The 27,558-nt window shown below is 37.4% G+C and overlaps 2 protein-coding genes across 5 annotated transcripts in view; both read right to left on the bottom strand.

Annotated features, from left to right (window-relative positions):
- Positions 1 to 27,558, bottom strand: part of LOC114658914 (coagulation factor XIII B chain-like) — a 180,826-nt gene that overhangs the window by 58,087 nt on the left and 95,181 nt on the right. The window lies entirely within an intron of this gene.
- LOC114658913 (complement factor H-like) overlaps positions 3,145 to 27,558 on the bottom strand; it is a 249,862-nt gene continuing 225,448 nt past the window's right edge. For 2 of the 3 annotated variants that reach the window (XM_051933306.1, XM_051933310.1), the window contains 3 exons: positions 13,779 to 13,904; positions 10,075 to 10,106; positions 3,145 to 3,473 (listed from right to left, as the gene is read on the bottom strand). In XM_051933306.1, coding sequence (XP_051789266.1) covers positions 10,099 to 10,106; positions 13,779 to 13,904 — 134 coding nt within the window. In that variant the 3' untranslated portion in view covers positions 3,145 to 3,473; positions 10,075 to 10,098. Of the gene's footprint in view, positions 3,474 to 10,074; positions 10,107 to 13,778; positions 13,905 to 16,805; positions 16,983 to 24,452; positions 24,621 to 27,558 lie in introns of all 3 variants that reach the window. The other variant, XM_051933311.1, reaches the window with a different exon arrangement.

Below are 27,558 nucleotides of genomic sequence, written 5' to 3'. Positions count from 1 at the left end.
ACTGGCAGAAACCAGTGGGACCCAGGTACACTCATCTACTGTCTGGAGACGTCTGGCCAGAAGTGGTCTTCATGGAAGAGTTGCAGCCAAAAAGCCATACCTCCGACGTGGAAACAAGGCCAATCGACTTAAATATGCATGAAAACATAGGAACTGGGGTGCAGAAAAATGGCAGCAGGGTGCTCTGGACTAATGAGTCAAAATCTGAAATATTTGGCTGTAGCAGAAGGCAGTTTGTTCGTCGAAGGGCTGGAGAGTGGTACAATAATGAGTGTCTGCAGGCAACAGTGAAGCATGGTGGAGGTTCCTTGAACGTTTGGGGCTGCATTTCTGCAAAGGGAGTTGGAGATTTGGTCAGGATTAATGGTGTTCTCAATGCTGAGAAATACAGGCAGATACTTATCCATCATGCAATACCATCAGGGAGGCGTATGATTGATCCCAAATTTATTCTGCAGCAGGACAACGACCCCAATCATACAGCCAAAGTCATTAAGAACTATCTTTGGCGTAAAGAAGAACAAGAAGTCCTGGAACTGATGGTATGGCCCCCACAGAGCCCTGATCTCAACATCATCGAGTTTGTCTGGGATTACATGAAGAGACAGAAGGATGTGAGGAAGCCTACATCCACAGAAGATCTGTGGTTAGTTCTCCAAGATGTTTGGAACAACCTACCAGCCGAGTTCCTTCAAAAACTGTGTGCAAGTGTACCTAGAAGAATTGATGCTGTTTTGAAGGCAAAGGGTGGTCACACCAAATATTGATTTGATTTAGATTTCTCTTTTGTTCATTCACTGCATTTTGTTGATTGATGAAAATAAATGATTAACACTTTTTGAAAGCATTCTTTGTTTACAGAGTTTCTCATTGGTCAACTAAAAATACTGTAGGGTGAAATCAGCCCTAACCCACCCCCTTCCGCGTGATCTTGTGGTCTTATATGCATGTTATCATCCAGTTGACACTCGGAACGACCACCAGACGCCAAACTGGAAGTGACTGCCAGCATTCTTTATGTTTGAGCACCACCACCGCGCCCTGTTGCTTTTGAAATTAAATAGAGTTGGCTGGTTCCGAGCGTAAACTGGATGATAACATACATACAAGACCACAAGACAAGCACATTAGTGAGTCTTTATTGTTTGTTCATTTCTTTTTATTTTTAAAATTGTGTTTTTTTTTAATTATGTTATTCTCAAACAATTAAAAAAAAACACTTTATTTTCCTCCCGGGCAACGCTGAGTATTTCGGCTAGTATATATATATATATATATATACAAATATATACACACACACACACACACACACACACACACACACACACACACACACACACACACATATAGCAATGCCTCTGTTAACAGTGTCCAAACTAACGATGTTGTGCTTTAACAATTGAGATATAATAATAATCAAGTAATGTTGAAATGCTTTTGTAATCTGTCATATTACAGTATCACTATTGTTATTAATATATTATTTGACTGCATTTCAGTAATTACTATTCATTGATGTGATGTATGTATTATGATAATGTAAGGTTAGGTCACTTGAGGTTAGGCTAGCTTAGGGTAAGTTACATCAGGTCAGGCATATACCTGATTCCTGATGCTGGCATGGGCTATGTGTTTACTGAGTGACGCACACAGAATGACTATTTTCTTGTGCTGTAAGTTGGATTCATTGTATGTCATCTCTGACAGCTGTTCTTCACTTACAACAGGTGCCTAAACTATGCAGACAAACAAATGTTATTACTACAGTCAACATGTCAACATCCAAAAGCCCTTAAATGATTTCAAACTGGTGGACGCAACCTTTTACATCATGAACTCTGTTGAGAGGCCATTTAAGAGACAGCTGTTAAATCAAATTCAGGTTCATCTGGACTCTGACCAATTGGCATGCTGAGCAAACAGTAGGGTGGAGGATGACACAGCAACACTTCTGGCACTTAGAAGGATCAAAGATTGACACATATCTACTTTTTTAATAGAGACACATTAGCTGAGAAACTGATTTATAAATTTTGCTTGCTTCCTAACCTGGTGAACTAGATTCTTGACTTAACCTTACAGAGCACAAAAATGTTTTTCTGATGGTCTTACTTCATCTATTGGGTCACCTCAAAGCTGATGTCTGTCTCTGCTTCTCTTTACTTTGTATATAAATGACTGCGGCAGTTCACATAAGGATTGGCATATTTTAATTATTGTGTGTCTGTTACAAGTTATGGAGGACTGCCATGAACATATCATGGATGAGCTGGTTAAATGATGTGATTGTTCAATTGCACAGCTAAATATGCCTAAGACCAAGGATACGGCTGTATATTTTAAGTATTCCTCTTCCTTCTTTTCTCAACTGTAATAAAAGGGCAAAGTGTGGACATGGTGAAGCAATACAAATATCTATGGACAAACACTGATAACAGGCTAACCTTTGTTTTCAACAGAGACAAAATACTTAAGAACGTACAGAGATGACTTTTATTCATAAGGAAACTCAGTTGTTTTAAAGTTTGATCAAATCTGTTGTCACATTTGCTCTTATATGTTGATTTGAAAACCTTAGCACAAATTGTCTAAAAAGCAATGTCAAAGTAAATAGTGAAATAATTTGGTTTGCAGCAGACCTCTGAAACTGAGCTGTATCACAAACAAGTTAGAAAGAAGGCCAACTCAGTTGTGCCAAACTTTAGCCCACCTCTGTTTCTTAAATTTCATTTCTTGACATCAGGCTGCACTTTAGGTTCCCAAGGGACAAATGCAACAGATTTAAGAACTCTTTAATCCCTACAGCTATTGGTGTTTTAAATTCTAGTGGTTGAGGGGATCCTTCTAAATTATTATTGTGTGCTGTTAGAGTTCATTATTTTTATTTTGTAGAAACTTATGGCCAGTAACAACTTGACTTAAATTCTTGTATCTGTGTAAAAATGCCCTGTGTTTTGTAATAACCTGCTGCAAACACATTTTCCTGTGGGATAAGAAAACTCTGCCTAATCTGAAAAAAGATCAAATATATATTTCAAGAATTTGCGTGCTGGCTGGTGGAGTACCCCATGTGGTCTCAATAGTTAACAGGGTTTGTATCATTTATTGAGATCTAACAATTGAGAAGCAAATAAGTCACTGCAATTACTGGAAGCATAGTTTACTATTTTAAGAGACACATTGTTGATTAGTCAACTCTTACATTACAATAGTCTTTTGCTGTTTTAACCTGTTACATTACAATGTGGTCAAAAATATAAAAAGATATGTTAACACATTTTTGAGAGAAATCTTTTTCACATTCACTATAGATAAGTATACTTTCTAGCAGCAATGTGCTTTGATTACATAAAACTGTTCCACTTCAAACAATCAGTTCAGTAATAAAGAGTAGTAATATAGAAAATCACATAATAATAACAGATAAATGAATGTATCTTCCAGCACCATGGATTTTTTCCACCATGTGTTCTCTAAAGAATAAAAGAAAAACGTTATTAGTTACATGATGCAGTAGCTGTACAGGCCAACAGGCAACAGAACTAGTATTCTTCTGTAGATATTAGACAAGTTGTGTTACTTTTTATATATAAGGGAATAACTGAACTTTACATTTTTAGATACCTTATGGCAGTGCCACCCTTAGCCAAATTGGAATATTAAGTGGAATCTTCTTGGGGTTCCCCCACTGCAAGTCCCTGAATCCACTACATTAGTATTTCTTATAAGAGCTTTAATGTGAACAATATATAAATAAATAATAACTAAACAAAGAAGCATAAGTCACACTCTCAACTATAACATCAAATGCAAATACTTTTTATAACAATCAAAACTTGAAAGTGAATGTTTAGGGGTTTCTTCTGTCTCTTTGTTACAAGCATCTACATTTTTTAAAATATTTTTATTGCTTTCAATTAGAAATAGATACCATTCCATACAGTCAAGTCCAATTTAATAAATTAAAGCAAAGTTTGACCCCCACCCCAAGAGAAAAAGAGAGGAGGCAGCAACCGAAGCTACTCTATAAAAGGAGCAAGAAAGGAAGGGTATCCTTTTCCCCAAAATGGAACCTTATTCTAAAATGTTATCGATTAGGTCCTGCCATTTTTAAAAATGATTTTGAACAGATCATCTAAGTAAGAATGAGCTTTTTTCCAATTTCAAGCAGTATAGAACATCAGTTACCCACTGACTTAACAGTGGTAGGGTGGGATTCTTCTAGCTGAGCAAGATAAGTCTACATGCTAGTCGTGCAGTAAAGGAAATGACAGTTTTGTTTGTCCTTCTCCACTTTAGTCGTCTATGAGGTCAGCAGATGACAGCTTCTGTGCGAGGTTTCAGCTGACACTGATGATAGCTGAGCTGAATATTTGTTCTTGTGCCATGGATGACCTCAAGTATGTCTTGATGGGCTTAGGATTTGAGAAATTGATAACTGGGAGGGTTGCTGCGGTCTGGAGAACAACCCATAGATTTGGACTTCAATGGTATTTAATGACAATGATATACCAATTGATTTGTGTCCTGATTTGTGTCTTTTATAAAAGATGGCCTAATTAATAATGATAATATTCATAATATTAATAATAACAATAATAATTGTCCAGGATATCAGTGAGCTGTTATTCTTTCTTACCCAACAAGTGGTATAACAACAAAAACTATTTTAATACCACTAATACCACTAATACTACTACTACTACCAACATTAATTGTAAACACAATAATATAAAATACAACCACCGCTTACTACTACTACTACTAATACTTAATGCAGTAAATACAAGCGCAACATGGAGATGACTATTTAGTTAAACAATGAACATGTGTCACCTACACTTTCCCACAGTTCAGCCAGATATTAAGTAAACTTTCACCTCTTATGAACTAGTAAGCAAAATTTTGTAACATAAGATAGTATCTGTTAAATAGCAAAACTATTACACCTAATGTAATTCCACTGTTACTCCAGTAAACTGCTATCTTTATCATAGTGGCAAATGATATTATGTTGGACAAACTTAGATTTCTAAACATAACTCAGAGTGCAGCATGAGCTATTTCTTAATGATTTCATTTTTTTCTTTTCTGTCCTCCTGACAGGTGTTGACTTGAAGCCGTCTCTCTGCTCCCTAAATTATCACAACTGGAAATTGTTGATGACATTAATTTGATGATTCGTGAAACAGCAATGACTCCAAAAGAGTCAAGCTGCGGACCTCCAGAGGAGGCTGTCGCTTTGTGTTATACTTCAGTGATATTACAGGATACGGCCGGTTACACTATAGCTAAGGTTGAGGTTGTGGAAGGAGTTATCTGAATCAAGTCAAATAAACCAAGTGACTAAAATGTGCACTGAAATTGTTAGTTCAGCAGACCTCCTGAATCATATAGATATGTGACACCCCATCAGGCCCACCCTCATAGGCCCAATGCACAGCATCTGGTCTGTGTATAGGAAGGGACAGCTTTACTTTATGGTGATGTGTACTATTACACATAAATCAATAATTGTCACTGATTAAATGGTAATCATTAAGGAAAATGAGCATTTGATCAGAAATATGTGAATTGTTGTGTTAAAGTGAGAAGAGAGAAATGCAGGTGTCATATCTGAAATGAACATTTATTACTCAAGGGTTAGGATTCTGACCGTCCTGTATCATTGGTGACTGACATTGGTAAAACACAACCAGGCAACTCCAGCATCTCCAGCAGCAAAGGAAACAGTAAAGGACTCTCACCCCTTTTGAACTACTCTGAGGCTTTACATTAAGAAAAAAAACAGTAATATTACATGAAATGAGAATGTGATCAGCTTTCACACACATATACAGCAAAGAAATATATGTATATTTATAACAGGAGTGTAAACATAATTTCTCTGTGAGATCTTTTCTCTTAAATTTAGAAAAAAATGTAACAAATGTTGGCAAAAACCCATCAAGGTGTATGAGCTGTCAGTTGGTGAACTGCAGCATTAAGTTAATGTACAGACTATCTGCAGGTTAATTCATTCTCCTATAGTAATTTAGCATCTGCAATGACAGATAGATAGATAGATAGATAGATAGATAGATAGATAGATAGATAGATAGATAGATAGATAGATAGATAGATAGATAGATAGATAGATAGATAGATAGATAGATAGATAGATAGATAGATAGATAGATAGATACTTTATTTATCTCAAGGGGAATTTCACATATATTCGATAACTGTTCTTTGTTTCTGCTTCATATCCATGGCTCAACAGCATTTCAAAGTTCAGAAAATATGTCCGGCATACAGTAAGAGTTACTCTGTCTGGTGATGTAAAAGCATCACATTTGGGTTAATAGTTTCAGAGGAAATGGGAAGCAGGCATTACTTTATATATATATATATACTGTATATATAAAGGATTGCACTGAAAGTAATACCTGTAAACAGTATGGTATATTATCTATCTATCTATCTATCTATCTATCTATCTATCTATCTATCTATCTATCTATCTATCTATCTATCTATCTATCTATCTATCTATCTATCTATCTATCTATCTATCTATCTATCTATCTATCTATCTATCTATCTAAGGAAGGATGCACTGCTGATGACATCCATAGAAGGCTCAGAAATGTGTATAGTGAGGCAACAATTCATGACAGTAATGTGCAAAGATGGCTGAAAAATTTCAAAGACGACGAAGTGGAAGCCTTTTGACATCAGTCACAAAGTGTAAAAGCTATCGGATGCTGGTCCAGGGAGTACCCAAAAGAGATTTTCCAAGGTGGATCTGACAAGTAGTTTCAAAGGTGGTGCAAATGCATCAGCACTGATGGAGACTATTTTGAATAGCATCATGTTGTACAACATAGACAAAGAGTTACTCTACACATGTATGAGGTTACACATGACTCGTGTTGTTAATAAAGGAGTTATGACCTGACAGGGATTACTTTCAGTACTACTCTCATATATATTCAATCGTCATATTGGGGGCTAGGATTTTCTGATTGTATTATGGCTTTTTGGATGGCTTGAGTCTCAAGTTCTACACACTTCTATGTTTTTGTTTTTTTTTTACCTTAGCAGTTTAATGAAATCATTATTTTTTTCTCTATATTCCTCATTCAGATTTTCATTTTTCTTTTTTGTTTTTTTTTCCACTGCCAATTTGTTTTCTTCCTATGTGATCATGTTGATTCCTGTTGACAGGAGGTTATCAGTAGGGGCTTGGTCTGTGATCCTGACAGTCACAACACAATGGGATAAAACGGTCATTTTAGGTTTGCTTCCTCATCTGATGAAATGGATTCCAGAATGCTTCTTTGCCATTAAATTCTTGATTTTGTATTGCTCTCCTTGTTAAGAACTCTGCTTTTTCTTTTTCAACATAGATTTTTCTCTCATGTTCCTTACTTGTTATTTTGATATCCTGGTACTGACCTTTGCTTCACCTTTTCACTACGTCTGTTTCTCCCAGTCTTCTTCAAACTGTCTTGCCCTGTTGGCATACCACATCAAGAGCGTCTGGAGTGAAGATTTAGGGAGCGACAACTGTGTTTCATTTTTGCCCTTATAGAGTAGAGGAGAAAAACCTGGAAAATGTCTGACATCTCTTCTGATCTGACGTCACTAGCCTCACCTCTTCTGACAGACCACTATTAAAGGCACTCACTGACCAGAAGTCTGCATTCATTTTAGGATTAGCTACCTAGAATAGTATTCAGACCTTTTCATTTTTTTCACATTTTGCTACGTTGCAGCCTTATGTCAAAATCACATCATTTTTCCCCACATCAAGCAACTCTCAATACCCCAGAATAACAAAACATAAACAGGACGTCTGAAAGTTTTGCAGACTAAGCTTGGTTTTTCCTCTAATCCACATCGTCAACTGTGGGACCTTCTATAGACAGATGGGTGCCTTTCCTAATACGTCCAGTCATTTGAATTGGCCACAGATGGACTCCAAACAAGGTGCAGGAACATCTCAATGATGATCAGTAGAATGGGATACACCTGAGCCAGGTTTAAAGTGTTATAGTAAAGGGTCTGAATATGTGTGTCAATGTGATGTTTCAGTTTTTTATTTTTTAATAAATTTGCAAAAATTTCTGTTTTCGCATTGTTTGGTGTATATACTTGTATATGTATATTTATTCTGCATGAGGCCAGGAAAATATAAAGCAGTGACATACAGCCAAATATAGATTATATTCTAAGAGAAACGTATAACAAAATAAGTTTATCAATCCATTTTAATCTGGTAGTTTATTCACAATGCCGCTGATTGACTTTTTAAAAAAGGCAATGAATCCACTACACTGTCTCCAAACTGCTGCTTCCTTACTGCCAAGCTGTCAGTCTATTTCACGTTTCCTGTATTAAATGCAGCTCCTATCTGAGTCCTTTTTTGTTTGGTTGCCAGTGAGAAGTTTCTCCTACCAGTTATACATTTTGTTAAAAAGCTTTATACACAGTGGGGAGGAAAAAAATCCTGGACCAGCCTGAGCACATCTTTGAGAAGACTGTCCTCCCTGACTTAATGAAGTTAACTGCGGCAGGTAAGAGTGACTCTCATCCACTGAGATGAGTCCCAAGTTTTTTCAGTCTTGACCTGTGGTGCTTGCTTTTTAGGTGATCTACATCAGCTCCAGTAATTCTGAATAGTTTTCTGGTAACCTGGAGGAGTTTCTTTTTAGTTTTGGAGTTGTCAAGCCAGTGTCAGGAAAGCAGAACACCCTGGCCCACTAGTGAAGGCTTAGCCTAAAAACCAAAATCAGGACCGAAATGGATCAGAGAGACTCCAATAACAAAATACTGAAACTGGCTTGTGAAAATGTGGCTGTTTGTTTGTAGAAATTGAAGGTTAAACAGTGAACTGGACACAAGAATAAGAAAAGTGTATTTCTGGTCCAATTCTGTTTGAAAATCTCAACTTTTCAACTGTGAGGTTTTCTGAAGTTTCGCTATTAGGTTCCAAAGTAAGCAATTTTGCAATCTCTTATTGTTGTTTAAAATAACTTGAACTAAGCAGTTTTTTTAGTTTCCTGTGTGGGATATTTATGTAAATGCTAGGCATTGAAATAATAAATGGATTTTAATCATAGTAGTTCTGTTTAGATAATAGTGTGAAATGTAAGACACATGTAATTAGAAATAAGTAAATATTAACTATGCAAAGAAATTTATATTTTACTTATGTATTATGGGTTGTTAGATGTAAAAAAGAAACTGCATTAATACACCATATCTGAAGGAAAAGTCCATGGTGCAACAAAAAAGTTAAGTAAGAAAGACAAATTAGAACAGATTTTCCTTATTAAAATGGAAAGAATATTATAAAATACAGATCATCTTGAAGATAGAGAAGAAGGTCCGAATCTGTGTCATCATTGCTAGACTATAATAAGAATATACATTTTATTATTACTTACATATTGCATTTAATCCTCTATCTTTGTATGTAAATTTTTGCACCTTAACAAATACGCTAAACTTTTTTAGTATTAATTTGGTCTAGATTCTTAGATTTCTCTGGTCTCAGAGGTTCAGGTCTTGGGTGTGTCACTTTATGGCTTTCATTAAAAGGCTAAGCACAGTTAGGGATGATAAATACAATTCTGTGAGACAATGCCCTGCGATAGATAACCAGACCTGTTAAAGTCTCAACAACAGATGGGAAAACCAGAGGTCTGGAACTGCAGGGTGAACCTTAAGGGCCCTAAGGTGACCACTGCCTCCACATCTCCCATCCCAAAGCCTAAAAACAGAGACAGATAACCTGGGTATCCCTCCAGGTCCAGATCTAGACACCACTTTACCAGGCACTAATGATAGACTGGATCATTCAATTAGAGAAGGACAGTATATGAGGATCCTGTTTATGGATGTTAAGTTAGCACTCTTTCCATTAAAACATTGACTTTTTTTGTTTTTGTTAAAAAGATTCTTTTCAATTTGAATTCCTAGATATTTTTATTTGGCCTCCATTTCTACTTCCTCTCCTACATAAAGGCTAACACATTACAGTACACTAAAAAGCAAACAGGAATTAGCAGTTCTGAAAATACTTACCTTTTACTGAATATGTTCATTTTTTTAAGGACCTGAAAAACATTTGATCATTTTATTAATTTTGACATTAATCAGTGGTTTTGAATAAACATTTTTTTATTTATACATATTATTATCCACCTTACAATTTTCTCAGCACTCTCTTAAATCCATACTTAAGCTAATTGAAGGAAGATTTACACCTACACAAGTAGCAGCACATACAGAACAATTTATAGTCATTGGTTAATCCAAAAACACATAACTTTGATGTCTGGGAGGAAATCAGAATAACATGAGAAGTCCCATAGCAGGGTGAGGGTTTGCAAAATAATAAAAATTTAAGAAAGTGAAAGTAATTTGCAGAAAACAAATAGTCCTACTTTTTTTTGGAGGGCAGCAGTGACTTTTGAGCCAAATGAACCACAGGACGGAGCTCCTTTCTAAGCCTAATCAGACATAATGGTTTCGCATTTTGGACAGACTTTCTTGTATTGGTGTGATAGCAAGTTTCTTACTGGAATTAAATGGGGACAACTGGGTTGGCCCCCCCGCCACTTTTCTGTGGTACCTTGCAGCTCCTTACTTGACCACTGTGTGTGTATGTGTGTACAGTAGATCCCCGCGAAGTTGCGGTTCAGAGTTCGCGGCCTCATTCATTCGCGGATTTTTTATTCTAATAATTGTTAGCGGAAACCGCAAATATTCTCTGCAATTTTGATGGCTTTTTATGTGGTAATACTGTATTGTAGAGAGAACAGGAAGCAACTCTAGAGGAAAACGCGGCTTGGGATGGTGAAAGTAGCCAATAGAATTTGAAACTGCAACTCCCAGCAGTCCCTGCAGTGGCTCTGATTGGTCTTCTGCTGAGTGTGTTGGGGCTGTTGGGGTCAAAGCATGTCAGCGCAGCATTTAGAAAGGGGGCCGGTGACCAAAAGCAAAAAAAAGCGGTTTTGTAATTTGTGTTTCAAGTTCCTGTCTCTCTGCCTGCCTTCTGTTGGGTTACCTGTACTTATTCGTTTTGTCCTACAACGTTTCGTGGTTGGCGTCTGGATTGTCTGCTGTCTGCCTGTGTACATGAGGACTGTAAGTGGATTCATGGCCATCCTGCAAAGAAAGGAACGCTCCTGAACCTGTCCACCTGTCTTCACCATTTCAGGAACTAGCAGTAGGACTCAGTATTCAAAGGGAGATTGAAGAAATCAGTAATAAATGGTAAGTTTTACAGCTCATGTGTTATTCACATTCACTTAGCAATAAAAAAAAGAAAAAAAAATTAGAGGGAACATTGGTCACAGCACTAATTGGGCAAATGAAGTATGGGCAAGTAAAGTCAGGTGTGTAATTTTTCACTTCTGGTGTCATGTCGGCACTCAAAAAGATTCAGATTTTAGAGTATTTTGGATTTTGGAATTTCAGATTAAGGGCAAAACTGTTTAATTCTTGTAGATGCAATCACCCAATATTTATGTAAATGGAGATTACAAAGCTCTCTATAAATGCACTGAACGATCCAGTTACTGAACATTTATTACAGAATTAACTTCTTTTTGAAAATTTTCTGAAGAACTAGATGAATTCAGTCAGTCATTTTCCAACCTGCCATATCGTAACACAAGGTCACGGGGGTCTGCTGGAGCCAATGCCAACCAGCACAGGGTGCAAGGCAGGAACAAACGCCGGGCAGGGTGTCAGCCCACCGCAGGGCACACCCACACACCAAGCACACACTAGGGACAATTTAGGATTGCCAATGCACCTAACCTGCATGTCTTTGGACTGTGGGAAGGAACTGGAGCACCTGGAGGAAACCCACACAGACATGGAGAGAACATGCAAACTCCAAGCAGAGAGGACCCACTAGATGAATTGAATAATGATTTTAATTTATTTTTGTAGACTTACAGATTTGACTGTTTTCAGTTGCAATATTATGATTTATTGATGAATACAGAAAATGTGAACTCAGGTTTCCAAAACAAACATGTCTTTCAATTAAGGACTGTTTAAGTGCAAAATACTTTTAGGTTTTCTGCTTAATATAATTAATATATATGGGGTATACAACTAAAAAGAGGTTTTCAGGGTGAGTGTGGAAATAATTTGGAGAATTCTCACAGGAGAGTCCTGTACTGGCTTTGAGTGAATGAGTCAGTAGTGGCCAGGCAACATATTAAGGATATGTGTGTGGTAGACCCTCTACTTTCAGACAAAGAAAAATACACATGGTAGGCCAACAAGAAGCCACAATACTACTTCACAAAAGATGGGGGCAATGTGTTCCTGGTTGAGAAAATGGAACCCAGCAGCTCAAATAAGACTGAGGACAGTACTCTCATATTAGGCCATTGGGCCATTGTGGCAGAGCATGTTCTCTGACTGATGGGCAGGCCACCCTACAAATCAAGCTAGGATTCATTCCTGTGGAAGCCAGTGGTATCACTGAAGAAAGCGGCCCAAAAGCACGCAGATAAACATTCATTGTAATAAATGAGTAGAGGAAAAATGTGCACGGCAAAAAAATGCATGCTGCTGCTACATTACTCCTTCCATCTGAGACAGACATTGTGGAGAAATTGCAGGAACACAGTTGTATCTTAAGGTAAATTGATTTTAATAATTTTTTATTTTTACAACTGATGTTTTACCATACTGTAGGTAAGCATAGATAGGTTGTTACATGACGCCAAGTAGGTCAGAATGTAATTAAATAGAGAGCAGTGTATTTCACAGGGAAAGCATATTGGCATCCTTGTTGTAGTACATTGGAACTCAACTCTACAACAGTAAAATAAAAAGAAAGAAAAGAGCCAAGTGTGGGCGAGTTTATTGGAACTACACAAAGTGAAGACAAATTTTGGTGGTCGCCACAAAAAGACCAAGCAAGTGAGCACTTTTTGATCAAAGCTGATTATATTATAGAATCATAACCGACTGAGTCCTGGTACAGTGGACTCATAGTCCTGCCAAAACACATGTGAGTGCACTGGAGCTGCTTAAGCTTAAAATTGGCATAACTTTAAAACTGGTGATTATAGACTAATTTACTTTTGTTATTTCTACTATACTATACTATACTATACTATACTATACTATACTATACTATACTATACTATACTATACTATACTATACGAATCTCAGTAAAAATCTCGATTTTCCTAATTGTTTCACAGGAAGAATTTTTCAGTTAGTCAGAATAGAGACTACAGATATACTGTTTCAGTAAATGTTGATAAAATTGTGTGAATATTGTTTGGAATAAATTCTAATAAAGCAGGTTCACAAAGGGTTCTGGTCAATAAATGTTGGTGTGACCTGATTTTCTCACAGTTTAGATAGGTGCGGGTAAAAAAAGCCGATACCTTCATGTCACTACTGTGCTCATTTGTCACTGCATGTATTGTTCCTGCCCAAATTTGTCACTATATGCTGTTGTTGACGCACCTTTGTCAACGCTCCTTGCAAGCCAAGCAGAGAGCTGATATGGTTTGTTTGTTTATCTGTGTCTTTGGTACATAAATTTCACTTGTGATATATTTTATAAAAATGAGGATCTTGAGGATGCTCTTCTTTCATAGACTATATTATATTAAAACCCAAACTTCAGAAAAATAAAAACATTATTTATTAAAGTTTATCTTCATATTTGTTAACAAAGTATCAGAACAAATTAAATGACACAATATAAATTGGACAGATTTTTTAATTCATTAATTATACCTACATTTATTAAGTAGTTCTCCATTTTTACAGATTAATCTTGTTCGTTTCTTATCCGGACACTGAATTTTCAAATCTTCTTTATGTTTCAGCGTAATTTGTTTATCCTGAACTGTCAAAAGGCAGGGCTCTGACAAAGGAATAAAAACAAAAATATAAAAGACCTTTTAAAACAAAACCAGATCAGTCAAACAGTACCACAGTAGGCATGAAAGAATTAACTTTAAGACTAATGATGCATTTTCTATTTTATTTGTTTTTCTTCCTAGTACTAATACTTATTTCAAAATAATTTGTTTACAAGCTGTAGCACATATGCTGAAAAGATCAAGTAAAAACTAAAAAAATCCAAGTACAAACTATATAAAAATATTAATTTGATGTTATTCTTTGATAACATCAGAGGACCGTCTTTATGATCCATCTCGTGGCTTTATTTTTGCATATTCAGAGATCCTGCAATAAGAGATGAGAGAGTATTTACACAAAAATGAGAGAGATCATTAAAATGTAAACTCAGCACACAATCTACGTGTTACATTTGACACTAGCATATCTTTTAAAGTACACATTATAAAACCTATCCAAAAATGTTTCTTCCATCTTCAAAATGTTGGAAAACTAAGATATTTTCAAAATATGCAGAATACTGAGAAATTAATGAATGCATTTACTTCTAGTAGTGTTGACTAATGCAATGCGTTAATTACAGGCTGTTCAAAATCATTTTACACATATGCATCTTTCAGTAAATTTAAAATGCTGCTGCAAGAATTATTACAAGAACTAGAAAGAATTATTTGAAACTGTAAGAGCTAGACAGTCTTTACATTGGCTCCCAGTTATACTTATGGCAGATTTCATAAACCTCCTCTTAATATATAAATCCTTAAATGACCAAGTTCCTGCTTACTTATCTGAACTTGGCATTACTTACAAACTAGAGCGCACATTGAGATCTCAAGATGTTGGCCTACTAATGATTCCAAAGATTAATAAAATAACAGTGGGAGGTTAAGCCATAACTAACACGACACAACCCTAAGGCTGTAGAGTGATTTGCCTTCTAATCCAGGACATGTCCCATTGGCTCAGCTTTTAAACCCAGGCTGAAGACTCACTACTTTAGTCTGGTATGCCTTGACTAGAGCAGATGATTAGCTGTGCATACTGCATCTCACTTTGTTAGTAAAGAAATAAAAGCATTACAATAATTATGGACTGTTACTACACCCCTTCTATTCTGTTTCTCTTCTCAGTATCTTGCTGTGGCACTTGGTTGCACTGCTCTATTGAAAAAATGTTTTCTCTGCCCACAGAAAGATGCCAGAGATACTGTGAACCTTAAATCAACGATTGTAAACTTTCTGTCATCAGACTGGATGACCCAGCACTCTGACTTTGTCTGACTTTATCTGTTATAACTAAACAGGAATGCTGTTTACTGGAGTTTTTGTTTTCCTCTACTCCATTGTCAACTGGCCAGAGCTGAAGAATTGATTAATGGATAGCTTTTGTTGGGCTCCATTTATATGAATTAGTTTCAAAAAACTTTGTTTTCCTGCAACTTTAAACACTTTTGTGTGTTTATTTGTACTCATTATGTAATAAGTAATTTGTGAAGTATGTATTTGTATCTACCTGAGAGCCTGTCACATCGCTCCGTGCCTGCACTCACTGAAAAGCCCTAAAACCTGAATTCAACTGAATGCAATTGAAATCAACAGGGAATCCTTGTTTACTCTGCATTGATTTCTACACATTTTTACTTTAGAATTTACTTTGCTAACATGATATTATTGTGTTTTGCTTGCTTATTAACAACAATTGTCTTTTCATTAGGTTTGTTGCTCTAATGTCAGGCAATTTCCTAATGCACACAAGTTATGGTATTGTAGCCATTTTATTTAAGGGTTTGCTGCATATCAGAAGTTCATCAGAAGTTTCTGAAATAAAAAATGGATGTTTTGCAAAAGAACAGATACTTCCTGAGCACTTAAACATCCATCCATCCATTATCCAACCCACAATATCCTAACACAGGGTCTGCTGGAGCCAATCCCAGCCAACACAGGGCGCAAAGCAGGAACAAATTCTGGGCAGGGTGCCACCACAGGGCACACACCCACACACACTAGGGACAATTTAGGATTGTCAATGCACCTAACCAGCATTTCTTTGGACTATGGGGGGAAACCGCAGTACCCGGAGGAAACCCACGCAGACACGGGGAGAACATGCAAACTCCACGCAGGGAGGACCCGGGAAGTGAACACAGGTCTCCTTACTGTGAGGCAGCAGCGCTACACACTGCGGCACCGTGCCGCCCAAGCATTTAAACATTAAAGAGAATGTCTACTAGTTTTAATCTATTGCTGGCATGGTGATTCAAGTCTCATTTTGCCCTTTGGAAAAGCTAAGCTTTTTGCTATTTAGTGTACCAAACTGTGTTTTCATCTGCGTGACTGTTTCTTATCCCTCTCTGCCATTTGTTACATTTTTTATGCTTCCTATACATTGGAATAATAGGAGTAATTCATTTTTTTAAGGAAAGACCTAGATGGTTAAAAGATGCTTACTCAGAAGTTACTCAGTTCTAAGCCATAATTTTTTTGCATTTTGTGATAGGATTTGGTAGGTATATCTCGTTATATGACTATTGACGGTCCTGGGTTCAAAAGGATTATTGCAGCTGTAGCCAACCAAGGCCGTCACAAATGATTTCTGAAGATGATAATAAATGAGATTTTTAAATACTTGTTGATAACCAAATATGATAGGAAATAAATCATAAAAATGTTCTTAATTGTTACAATGGAAGACAGAAGAATTTCTAATTAAAGAAACAATTAAATTTGAACCTACGCAAGACTATGACAAAATCCAGCATTACAGTGATTCATTGATCCAATTTATTTTTCAGTGCCATTAAAGAAAATGAAAAATCCTCAGAGGAGACAACCAAAGGTACTGTGCACATTACAATAATATCATTTTTTTAAAAATTAAATCTTGAAACTTTCATACTTACTCATGCACTGAGGTGGTTTGGACCAGTCTCCTACTGAACATTTGACAACACTGTCCCCTTCCATCACATAGTCCTCTTTGCACTGATATGTAACTTCAGCACCATCATTGTACCATGAGTTAACACGATCTTTTATGTCTCCATTGTCAATTTTAGGCGGCAAGGAACATCTTCCATCTGAAAAATAACACAAACCCTTTGTTTGACTAAATCTTAACAGTTTAGGCTTCAAAGAATGTTTAATGGACACCAGGCTTTATAAAAACTTTAGTTTCATCCTAGAAATCTGCAGAACAAATTATGGACAACTGCAGAGAGGACACTGAGACTTGTAGGAAGGAGTCAAGAGAAGTGAAGGGTTAGATTTAAACTAACAATGTTTTCCTTACCTGTCGGTTGTTTGCATTTCTTAATAAAACATTTAATTAGTTCTTGAAATTCCCAATATAGATTTAATAAATGTAACAATGAATATTCTTTACTAAATGGAAAGCCATTTTAGAAAAGTATATCTTAGGTATGTGCACAATAGGATCATTTCTCCAAATATGTCACCACTGAACCGCACAACTGCAGCATAAACAATATTTCTCAAAGTGTTGAGAATAAAAAGCAAGTTAGTTGCTGCCTTTTCTTAGGATTTATAAAAAGTAAGCTGTTTGCATTTGTGCATTTTGCTGCCTCTGTGAAAAGAAAAGGTTGTGTTTAGAAAACTCCAGTTTTTTGTTAGATTTTCTTTCCTATTTATAAAGGGAAGTTGTTGGGATTAGTCACGGTTTTCTTCTCAATAACACAGGAATGAATCAACGCAAAGAACTATTGAAAGTGAGTTTAAATAATGAAGGTAAATTGGTGCTGCCAAACAAAGGGTATAATCATGAGTGAGTCAGCCTGCCGTAGGATGTGACTGAGTGTGAGATACGACAGCACTCTTCATTTAAAGTTTGGTTTCTAAAGAACACACATGCCCTAAACACTCATTTGTGGGCACCAGTGGGCAAAGTATCTAAAAATGTAGAAACAGAGCTGAAATGGCCAAATACAAAGTTTGAAAAGCATTTGTAAGGTCCAGCGTAGTGACTAACTCATTCTATTTCAAGATTAAATTGCCAATTTCAGTCCAAAACGTTTCTTTCCCCATAAAGGCAACATTGTCTTGAAAAACAGCTTTGCACTGAATACACACAACATGGTGCCCTGTGGTGCAGTGGTAGTGCTGCTGCCTCCCAGTAAGGACGTCATGGGTTCGTGTCTCGTGTCCTTCATGCATGGAGTTCGCAAAGTGCTTTGAGTAGTGAGAGAAGTGCTATATTAATGTAAAGGAATTGCCTTAAAAAGAAAAAAAAAACAGTTACAGACAGTGAAATATTGGAAACCAGTAAGAAATCAAGGACAGAATAAACAGTTCTTCTCCTCCCTTCTCCTTTTCAGACTTACTAAAATATTATGTAGAGAACCAACACCTGCCTAGAGGTTCTGTGAGTGGATTGTTTAATAGGCTTGTACCAGAAACCACCTCTATACAGTAACCATTCACTATGTAATGGAGTGGACTACAGGGTCCAAACAAGACTAACGCAAATAAAAACAAAAAATGCCTACGTTTTACAAAATCAAGAAAAGCTGTCCTGACAACTAGGAACCAGTAGGTTTGGATTTGGCTCTGATGTCAAGCCATTGTTATAAGACGTCTGTGCCCAAAAGGAAGAAACACAGAATCAATTCTAACTAAAACACAAGAAAAAGTGAAATATAAAGACTACAAATTAAAGTGACATTTTAATGAGGCTGAGAATACTCTGAGAGAATGTTTTGGAACTACAGACTGGGATATCCTGCAGGGATCACATAGTGAGAACATTGATGAAGTTGTTGACTGCACTACTGACTACATCAACTTCTGTATGGACATTGTAGTTCCAGTAAGAACAGTACGCTGCTATGCTAACAACAAGCCATGGATTACAAGTGACATCAAGGGCCTTTTGAATCAGAAGAAAAGGGCTTTTAAAGACGGCGATCAGCATGAGCTCAAGCGCGTGCAGAAGGAACTCCAAGTTCAGCTCTGGGTGGCGAAGGAGCAGTACAGGAGAAAGCTGGAGCAGAAGTTGCAGAATAACAGCATGAAGGAAGTGTGGGATGGGATGAAGATCATCACTGGCTGCAGCTCGAAGCGGGGTGCCACCATCGAGAGAGACGTGAAGAGAGCAAACCAAATGAACAACTTCTTTAACAGGTTTGACCACCCTAACCCACTCTCACTCTCACCTCGGAGTACTGCACTCTCCACACATCCTTCTGCTGATACCAGCATAGGAGAGACATCCCCACCCATAATTACAACAGCGCAAGTGAGCAGAGAGCTGAGGAGACTTCGTGCCAGCAAAGCAGCGGGTCCAGATGGAGTATCGCCACGACTGCTGAAGGTCTGTGCATCGGAGCTGGGGGGTCCTCTACAGCGCATCTTCAACCTGAGCCTAGAACAGGGGAGAGTCCCGAGGCTTTGGAAAACATCTTGTATCACCCCAGTGCCAAAGGTATCACGCCCTAGTGAGCTGAATGACTTCCGGCCTGTTGCTCTGACATCACATGTGATGAAGACCATGGAGAGGCTGCTGCTTCACCACCTGAGGCCACAGGTTCAGCACGCCCTTGACCCTCTGCAGTTTGCCTATCAAGAGAAGGTGGAAGCGGAGGATGCCATCATCTATATGCTACACCGATCCCTCTCTCACTTGGACAGAGGCAGTGGTGCTGTAAGAATTATGTTTCTAGACTTCTCTAGCGCCTTCAACACAATCCAACCTCTGCTCCTTAGGGACAAGCTGACAGAGATGGGATTAGATTCATACCTAGTGGCATGGATCGTGGACTATCTTACAAACAGACCTCAGTATGTGCGTCTTGGGAACTGCACGTCTGACATTGTGGTCAGCAACACAGGAACGCCACAAGGGACTGCACTTTCTCCGGTCCTGTTCAGCCTATATACATTGGACTTCCAACACAACTCGGAGTCCTGCCACATGCAAAAGTTCGCTGATGACACTGCTATCGTGGGCTGCATCAGGAGTGGGCAGGAGGAGGAGTATAGGGACCTAATCAATGACTTTGTTAAATGGTGCAGTTCAAACCACCTACACCTGAACACCAGCAAAACCAAGGAGCTGGTGGTGGATTTTAGGAGGCCCAGACCCCCCATGAACCCCGTGATCATCAGAGGTGACTGTGTGCAGATGGTGCAGACCTATAAATACCTGGGAGTGCAGCTGGATGATAAATTAGACTGGACTGCCAATACTGATGCTCTGTGTAAGAAAGAACAGAGCCGACTATACTTCCTTAGAAGGTTGGCGTCCTTCAACATCTGCAATAAGATGCTGCAAATGTTCTATCAGACGGTTGTGGCGAGCGCCCTCTTCTATGTGGTGGTGTGCTGGGGAGGCAGCATTAAGAAAAAAGACGCTGCACGCCTGGACAAACTGGTGAGGAAGGCAGACTCTATTCTTGGCATGGAGCTGGACAGTTTCACATCTGTGGCAGAGCGACGGGTGCTCAGCAGGCTCCTATCAGTTATGGAAAATCCACTGCATCCACTGAACAGTATCATCTCCAGACAGAAGAGCAGCTTCAGCGACAGACTGCTGTCACTGTCCTGCTCCACTGACAGATTGAGAAGATCGTTCCTCTCCCAAACTATGCGACTCTTCAATTTCAATTTAATATTGTTTTTTTGTATCAGTAAGGTGCTGCTGGAGTATGTGAATTTCCCCTTGGGATTAATAAAGTATCTATCTATCTATCTATCTATCTATCTATCTATCTATCTATCTATCTATCTATCTATCTATCTATCTATCTATCTATCTATCTATCTATCTATCTATCTATCTATCTATCTATCTATCTATCTATCTATCTATCTATCTATCTATCTATCTATCTATCTATCTATCTATCTAATGTTGAAGCCACTTAATGCCATTTGCGGGTGTGCCATTTCATCTACCTTCTCTTTACTTTAATTCAGTGCATGGAATCTCAACATACCTTTCAAACTAGGGTTGTTAATAAGTAACTACTGTTAAATTAACTTATGTTAAGAATTGAAATGAATAATCGTACTCCTTAAAAAACGTCTATGCACTAAAGTGTTATGCAGTTACTGTTATGAACCACATGGAAGAAACATCAAGCATATGTAATAGCCACTTAGGTATTTCTTATGAGATCCAGGATATAACAATGTCAGCAAAATGAGAAAAGGTACCAGTCACTTCTAGCTCTGCTTGTCTGCTATTCTTGTATTCATTGGAATAATTTTATTTGTGGTGATATTTCTGAAATTTCACCTTCAAATACAGAGCAGTACATTTTATCTCAGAAAAATGTCAGGCTGAGATAAATCAATGCCAAGTGTAGCAGCATGTGGTTTCAAAACTAGCCATTTTAAAAAAAGTGTACTGCCATGCAGGCAGACTCTCTTTATAATGTAAAAAATTGATCAAGTAAGTGTATGAGGATGTAGACTGAACCCAATCTCACAATATCACCATTTTTAAACAACTGCAAAGCAGTGCAGTCCAAATACTGTAAATAAAAAACTGTTTAAAGCAAACATGTCAGGAAGCGGTACTTTCATTCTAATGAACAACATTATACAGTGATGGTGTAATACTGTATATACTGTATATTCTATAGCAGTGGTTCTCAAACTCAGTCCTGGGCACCCACTGTGGCTGTAGGTTTTTTTTCTAACCAACTAAGTGTGTCGTTATTTCCCAGTTTCTGTGTTTTGGAGTCAATGTAGAAATTACAAAGTTTTGTAGATTTTTACTAAAATGTAATAAGTGGTTATATGGTGAATATGTAGTCGTTAAAAGTATTTTCAACATAATTTTCATTTTGCTTTTCCAGATGTTCTGGTTATTTAATTGATTATTTATTAATTAGCGGGTCTGACACTGAAGTCATTGCTGCTTTCATCATCCCGGATGTCTGCTTCACTGGTTGTTAATGGTCACTATTAGGGTTAAAGGAAGGGAGCAAACTACACAGGAAAAGGGAAAAATAAGAGGAAAACAACAAAACCGAGTTAGGTATTGATAGCTTTGGAAAAAAATATAAATTTTCTAAATGTCTTATAAATGTAAAAACCATACTGTTGTGTTTTTTTTTTTAATGCAGAATAAGAGAAGAATAGAAAAGACCAGCTAATTAAATGAGATCAGTTGTTATCAATTATTATCACCGATTGTGAATCTGGTTGGAACAAAAACCTGCAGCCACAGGAGGGTCCCCAGGCCCAAGTTTGGGAACCACTGCTCTATAGGATTGTGTTAATAAAGATTTAATAAGACGTAAAATTTGAAGAGAAATGGGACACAATATAGTTGGCATAGTTTCAGGAAGCAAAATTGTCATGGGAAAAGTGCTATATACATAAAATGTATTATTATTATTGTCAGATTTTAAATGTGCAGTTCCAGGCCCCAAAATCTTTGCCTTTAGCGCCAACATTTACTTAAATTTAAAGTACAGTAGGAAGGGTTGTTAAATCGCTAAATGCACTTGGCAAACGTATAAATGTTGAAAGCTCAATGGTTCAAATCCTTATTGTGCAATAGTATTTAAAATCCACAATTTTACAGAACCATAGTAAAAAAACAATGAAAAGTTCATTTCTTACTAATAATGGTTACTGATCACATAGCCCATAGTCTGTGCAATTTATAGGTAAATCTGACTATGCCAAAAATGTATCTTCTGTGATTATTATAAACACACAAAATAATGCATGCTGGAAGTGAAGCAGAAATTCAGCCATGCAGGAGATCTAAAAGAGTCAGCCTGAATAATGCAATGCAGTATATGAAAGATATATAAGTTGTACGATGAACACTTATGTTGCACAAAACTAGTTAGGTTCTAATAGAAAGAAGGTGGATGAAATATTAGTTTATTATGGAATATCAAAGCAGAGCAGCAGAATAAGGCACACATTCACCAAAATGAAGTAATCAGGATGGAGAAATTTTAACAAAAAATGTGGAATAAGGTTGCATGGAGTACATACGCTAAGTCTTTTATACAAGTAATAGAGGCTGAACCCCTGAAGATCTCTTGCTCACTCTGTGGTTTTCACATTAAATCACACAAAGCTCACCCACTTTATTGGGATGCAGCAGTAAGCACTGTTGAATTAAAAGCTGCAAAAAGGAGAATGCTGCATAATGAGATCTCCTTGAATAGGTCCAAAAACCATCCATCCATCCATTTTCCAACCCGCTGAATCCGAACACAGGGTCACGGGGGTCTGCTGGAGCCAATCCCAGCCAACACAGGGCAGGAACCAATCCCGGGCAGGGTGCCAACCCACCGCAGGACACACACAAACACACACTAGGGCCAATTTAGAATCACCAATCCACTTAACCTGCATGTCTTTGGACTGTGGGAGGAAACTGGAGCACCCGGAGGAAACCCACACAGACACAGGGAGAACATACAAACTCCACGCAGGGAGGACCCGGGAAGCGAACTCAGGTACCCAGATCTCCCAACTGCGAGGCAGCAGCGCTACCCACTGCACCACCATGCCGTCCCCCCAACAACCACAACATATAATTTATTTGAACTTTTGGAATTTTGGATGAGTATGCAAAATATCAAATGCACCTTTCTTACTGTGACCAGAGGATATTAAATGAAGATATTTCACAATGCATGGCCCATATATATAAATAAAAGTAGATCAATAACAATTTTGGCATATTTGCACATACATAATGAGATATCTGGGGACACCCTTGATCATGGATTTACAGGTTGTATATTGAAGTATGCAACATCAAGGGAAAAATGTCTCACTTAACACACCTCTAACGGTTCCAGAGTGAAGTTATTTTAGTAGGCCACATAACACAGATGAATAATTACTTTACTGATGTTTTGTAAGTATCTTTAAAACTAAAAGGAGCATTTGTTAAAGTCTTGTTAAATAAGAGTAAATTTTATTATGAGATTGAAGGTCTGTGCCTGCAGGTGAGGTTTAAGCAAACAATTTGTATCTTTCTTTTACCAAAAGTCTTCAGATTCTATTCTAGCCATAATCTCAGCATAGATACATATGAGCACACTGCTTAGAAGATTCAAGGTTAGAGTTAGGAAAGATGAACAATCAACAGTAGGTAGAGGAGACTATTGCAGTGTATCCCACAAGGGAAGTGGAGTAAAAATATGTACTGCTAACTGGAATTGAAATTCACTGTTTTGTTGTTTTGCCCCTTTTGAGACACACACACAATTTCTTGTAATTCTACTATTCATTTGTTTATTTATTCAGATACAATAAGTGGAAAAATAGGAGGTATATTGTATTCGCAAAATAAATAAAATCTGTCTCTTTGTAACTGCCCCTGATTGCTAATCCATGTGTTCTGAAAGCATTACATACTTAAATACCACACCGAGGATGTGCAAACAGAGGCAAAGGTTAAAGGTTGAAGTTTTAGAAATGAGGAATATATTATTCTAAATTAAGTACATACTTAAACAATATTTTGATATCTTGGAAAATAACAGAATTAATTAATAGACCAGAAAAACTTAAAAGGCGTCAAGGAAATATTAAAAGAAATTACTTACCATTACAGACTGGCTCTGGTTTCCAGCCTTCAGCAGTGCAAACAGGATCAGTTTGAGATCGCTTTAAATTGTCATTACAAGAATACTGTAAGGTTTTATTTACATTGTATTCTTTTACAGGATTGGAGATTCTGCCATCCTTAATGTGTGGAACTTCACATGTTAAAACTTAAAGAAAAAAAGGCATTAAAATGTGACAAATGTGAAAATAAACAAGTTACAACTGATAAAGAATACCAAAATTATGTATATAATAGGGATGCTCCAATCAGGTTTTTTAAGGCCAATACTGATCACTGATTTAATGTCATTTGATCGTCCGTTTCTAATATCTATTCCATTTTCTTTTTTTTTTGTCATTATCACTTTAAAAAAACTTTTTACACTAAGCTACTGCATAACCAGATGCATAGAAGCCTTATAATTTATATTAAAGTATTATCTTTGGTATTTTTATAATTAATTTTATAATTAACTGTTAATTGTTTATTAATAAAATGAAGAACTTCAGGCTTTATTGTTCAGTGACCATAAAAATACTTAAAATACATCCATCCATCCAGCTGAATCCGAACACAGGGTCACAGGGGTCTGCTGGAGCCAATCCCAGCCAACACAGGGCACGAACCAATCCCAGGCAGGGTGCCAACCCACCGCAGGACACACACAAACACACCCACACACCAAGCACACACTAGGGCCAATTTAGAATCGCCAATCCACCTAACCTGCATGTCTTTGGACTGTGGGAGGAAATCGAAGCGCCCGGAGGAAACCCACGCAGACACGGGGAGAACATGCAAACTCCACACAGGGAGGACCCGGGAAGCGAACCCAGGTCCCCAGGTCTCCCAACTGCGAGGCAGCAGCGCTACCCACTGCGCCACCGTGCCACCCACTTAAAATACATACTTTAATAAAATATGTGCAAAAATATTTATACTAATACATATGGCCTAAAAAAATTAAATGCTTCTTATAATTACAAGCTGTAATATTATTTTTTTCTGTAATGTATGTGGGGGGGGGGGGGGTATTGGGTGTAAAGTCTTGTTTATTATGAATATGTTCTTCTTAAGTTTGCATATGCTGGATATATGTCCAAGTGTCTGTTGATGGCGCTGTCATTTGATAACCAGGATTCGGCCAGCTCTCTGGTACTTTTCATACTGGCCTTGAATTTTATTTGTACATTGTCCCAGTTAAATGTATGTCCTGTTGATTTAGTATGTGTATAGATCAATGATAGTGAGTCGTTTCTTCTGACGCCGTTGCGATGTTCCTGTATACGTGTTGCGATTCTTTTTGAAGTTTGTCCTATGAATACTGCTGAGCAAGAACTGCATGGAATGCTATAAACTGCATTTCGTGTTTCTGCTGTCGAATTCTTGTTTTTGGCATTAACGAGGACCGTGCGTAAATTGTTCGTGGGTTTGTGTGCTATTCTGACGCCTGACTTGGCCAGGATGTGCGCTGTACCTTCAGACACCTTGTGATGATAAGGGAGTGAGTGTCAGGTAAGGGGGGTTCTGATTCAAGTCGATTGTTTATTGAGTTTTTTGGTGTCTTCTGTGTAAGCTCCGATTAATGAATGTTTTTGAGTATCCATTTGAAATGAAAAGATAGAAGATATATATATATATATATATATATATATATATATATATATATATATCTATATATATATATATTTATATATATATATATATATATATATATTTATATATACGGTATATATATTGTCACACACTGTGCGCATGGGAGGCAGCTAAAGGGCTTGAGTAAGGGCAGTGCCAAGTCATACCAGTATGTGGCAGAGTGAAAAAGAGACTCTTTTTCTCCCTTTCCTGTAGACCATTCACGGGAGATTCCACCGGGACCCTCTTGACGTCACTTCCGGGAACGAGCCTATGGAAGGAGACCTTGCTGGCTCCGGCCCCTGTGATGTCACGTCCGGGTTCAAACCAATGGCTGAAGACCTTCATGAGCCCGACCCCTTTGACCTCACTTCCTGTCTTCACCTTTAAAAGCCTCCACCTTCTCCCTATTCCCTCAGTTCTGTTTTGGACTCGGTTTTGTGCTCAGCAGTGCTGTATTTACTTGTTCGACTTTGCAGCTAGGAAATCAATTATACGGGTGGCTGCCCCAAACCTTTCCATGACTTTGAGTCAAGTTTATGACAATATATATATATATATATATATATATATATATATATATATATATATATACTGCATATGCACATACACATATACACACGCACACACACACATAATTATTGAATTGATATTGGCAATTAAACACTGCTTAAATGTAAATATACCCATGTACATTTGTAATCATTTTTAATTATTAATTGCACTACAGCTTTTTTTGCTGTTAAAATATACATTTATATATTTATTCAGGGGTTTTTCTTCCTTCAGTGTACCAGCTAGACATTCGTAATTCTTGAGGTGTAATTGTAAGTATGGATTACAATTTTAATACTACAGTACTTGTTTCTTACCCAAACTTATATTGTATGACAGGCACAAATAATAAACACAGGGCAAATCTTTAAAAAAGCCACAAATGTATCAGATGTTCATACGATGTTAAACTAGATAAAGCAGACCCATGTCACCCACCTATTCAGATCATTACATAGGCTTCCTGCACTGACATGTATTAAGTTCACATCCTTGATTCTTTGCTACAGAGTACACAACACCTAGATATGGAGATTCTTCTGAGGTCCAGTGCTCCCTTGTTGTCCATTCAGGTGTGCTGATGAATTCCATCTGGTGATGCCATTTCGGCATGGCATCAAATGTTAATCCCAACTCTTCTCATGTGTAGTTCCTACAGTAACTGATGGAATGAGAAGCCCAGTGATGTTCGAAATTCGGACTCCCTCAATGACTTTAAGAAGTGTTTGAAGATTCTCTTGATTGGTGAATTTCTGTCTAACTGTTAGATCTTGTAACCTAATAATTGTTGCTTATATTTTGTTCTGCTCCCTTCACTTGTGATGATCAATTTTATAACCTTGTCCTGTAATGCTTGTTCCAAAGCAGTCATCCAAACTGATGTTTACTCAATCATGTTGACCTCTTCTGTAAGT

Source organism: Erpetoichthys calabaricus, chromosome 10, assembly GCF_900747795.2.
Source record: "Erpetoichthys calabaricus chromosome 10, fErpCal1.3, whole genome shotgun sequence".
In the NCBI taxonomy this organism is placed as follows: Eukaryota; Metazoa; Chordata; class Cladistia; order Polypteriformes; family Polypteridae; genus Erpetoichthys; species Erpetoichthys calabaricus.
This window is presented reverse-complemented; position numbering and strand designations above follow the sequence as displayed.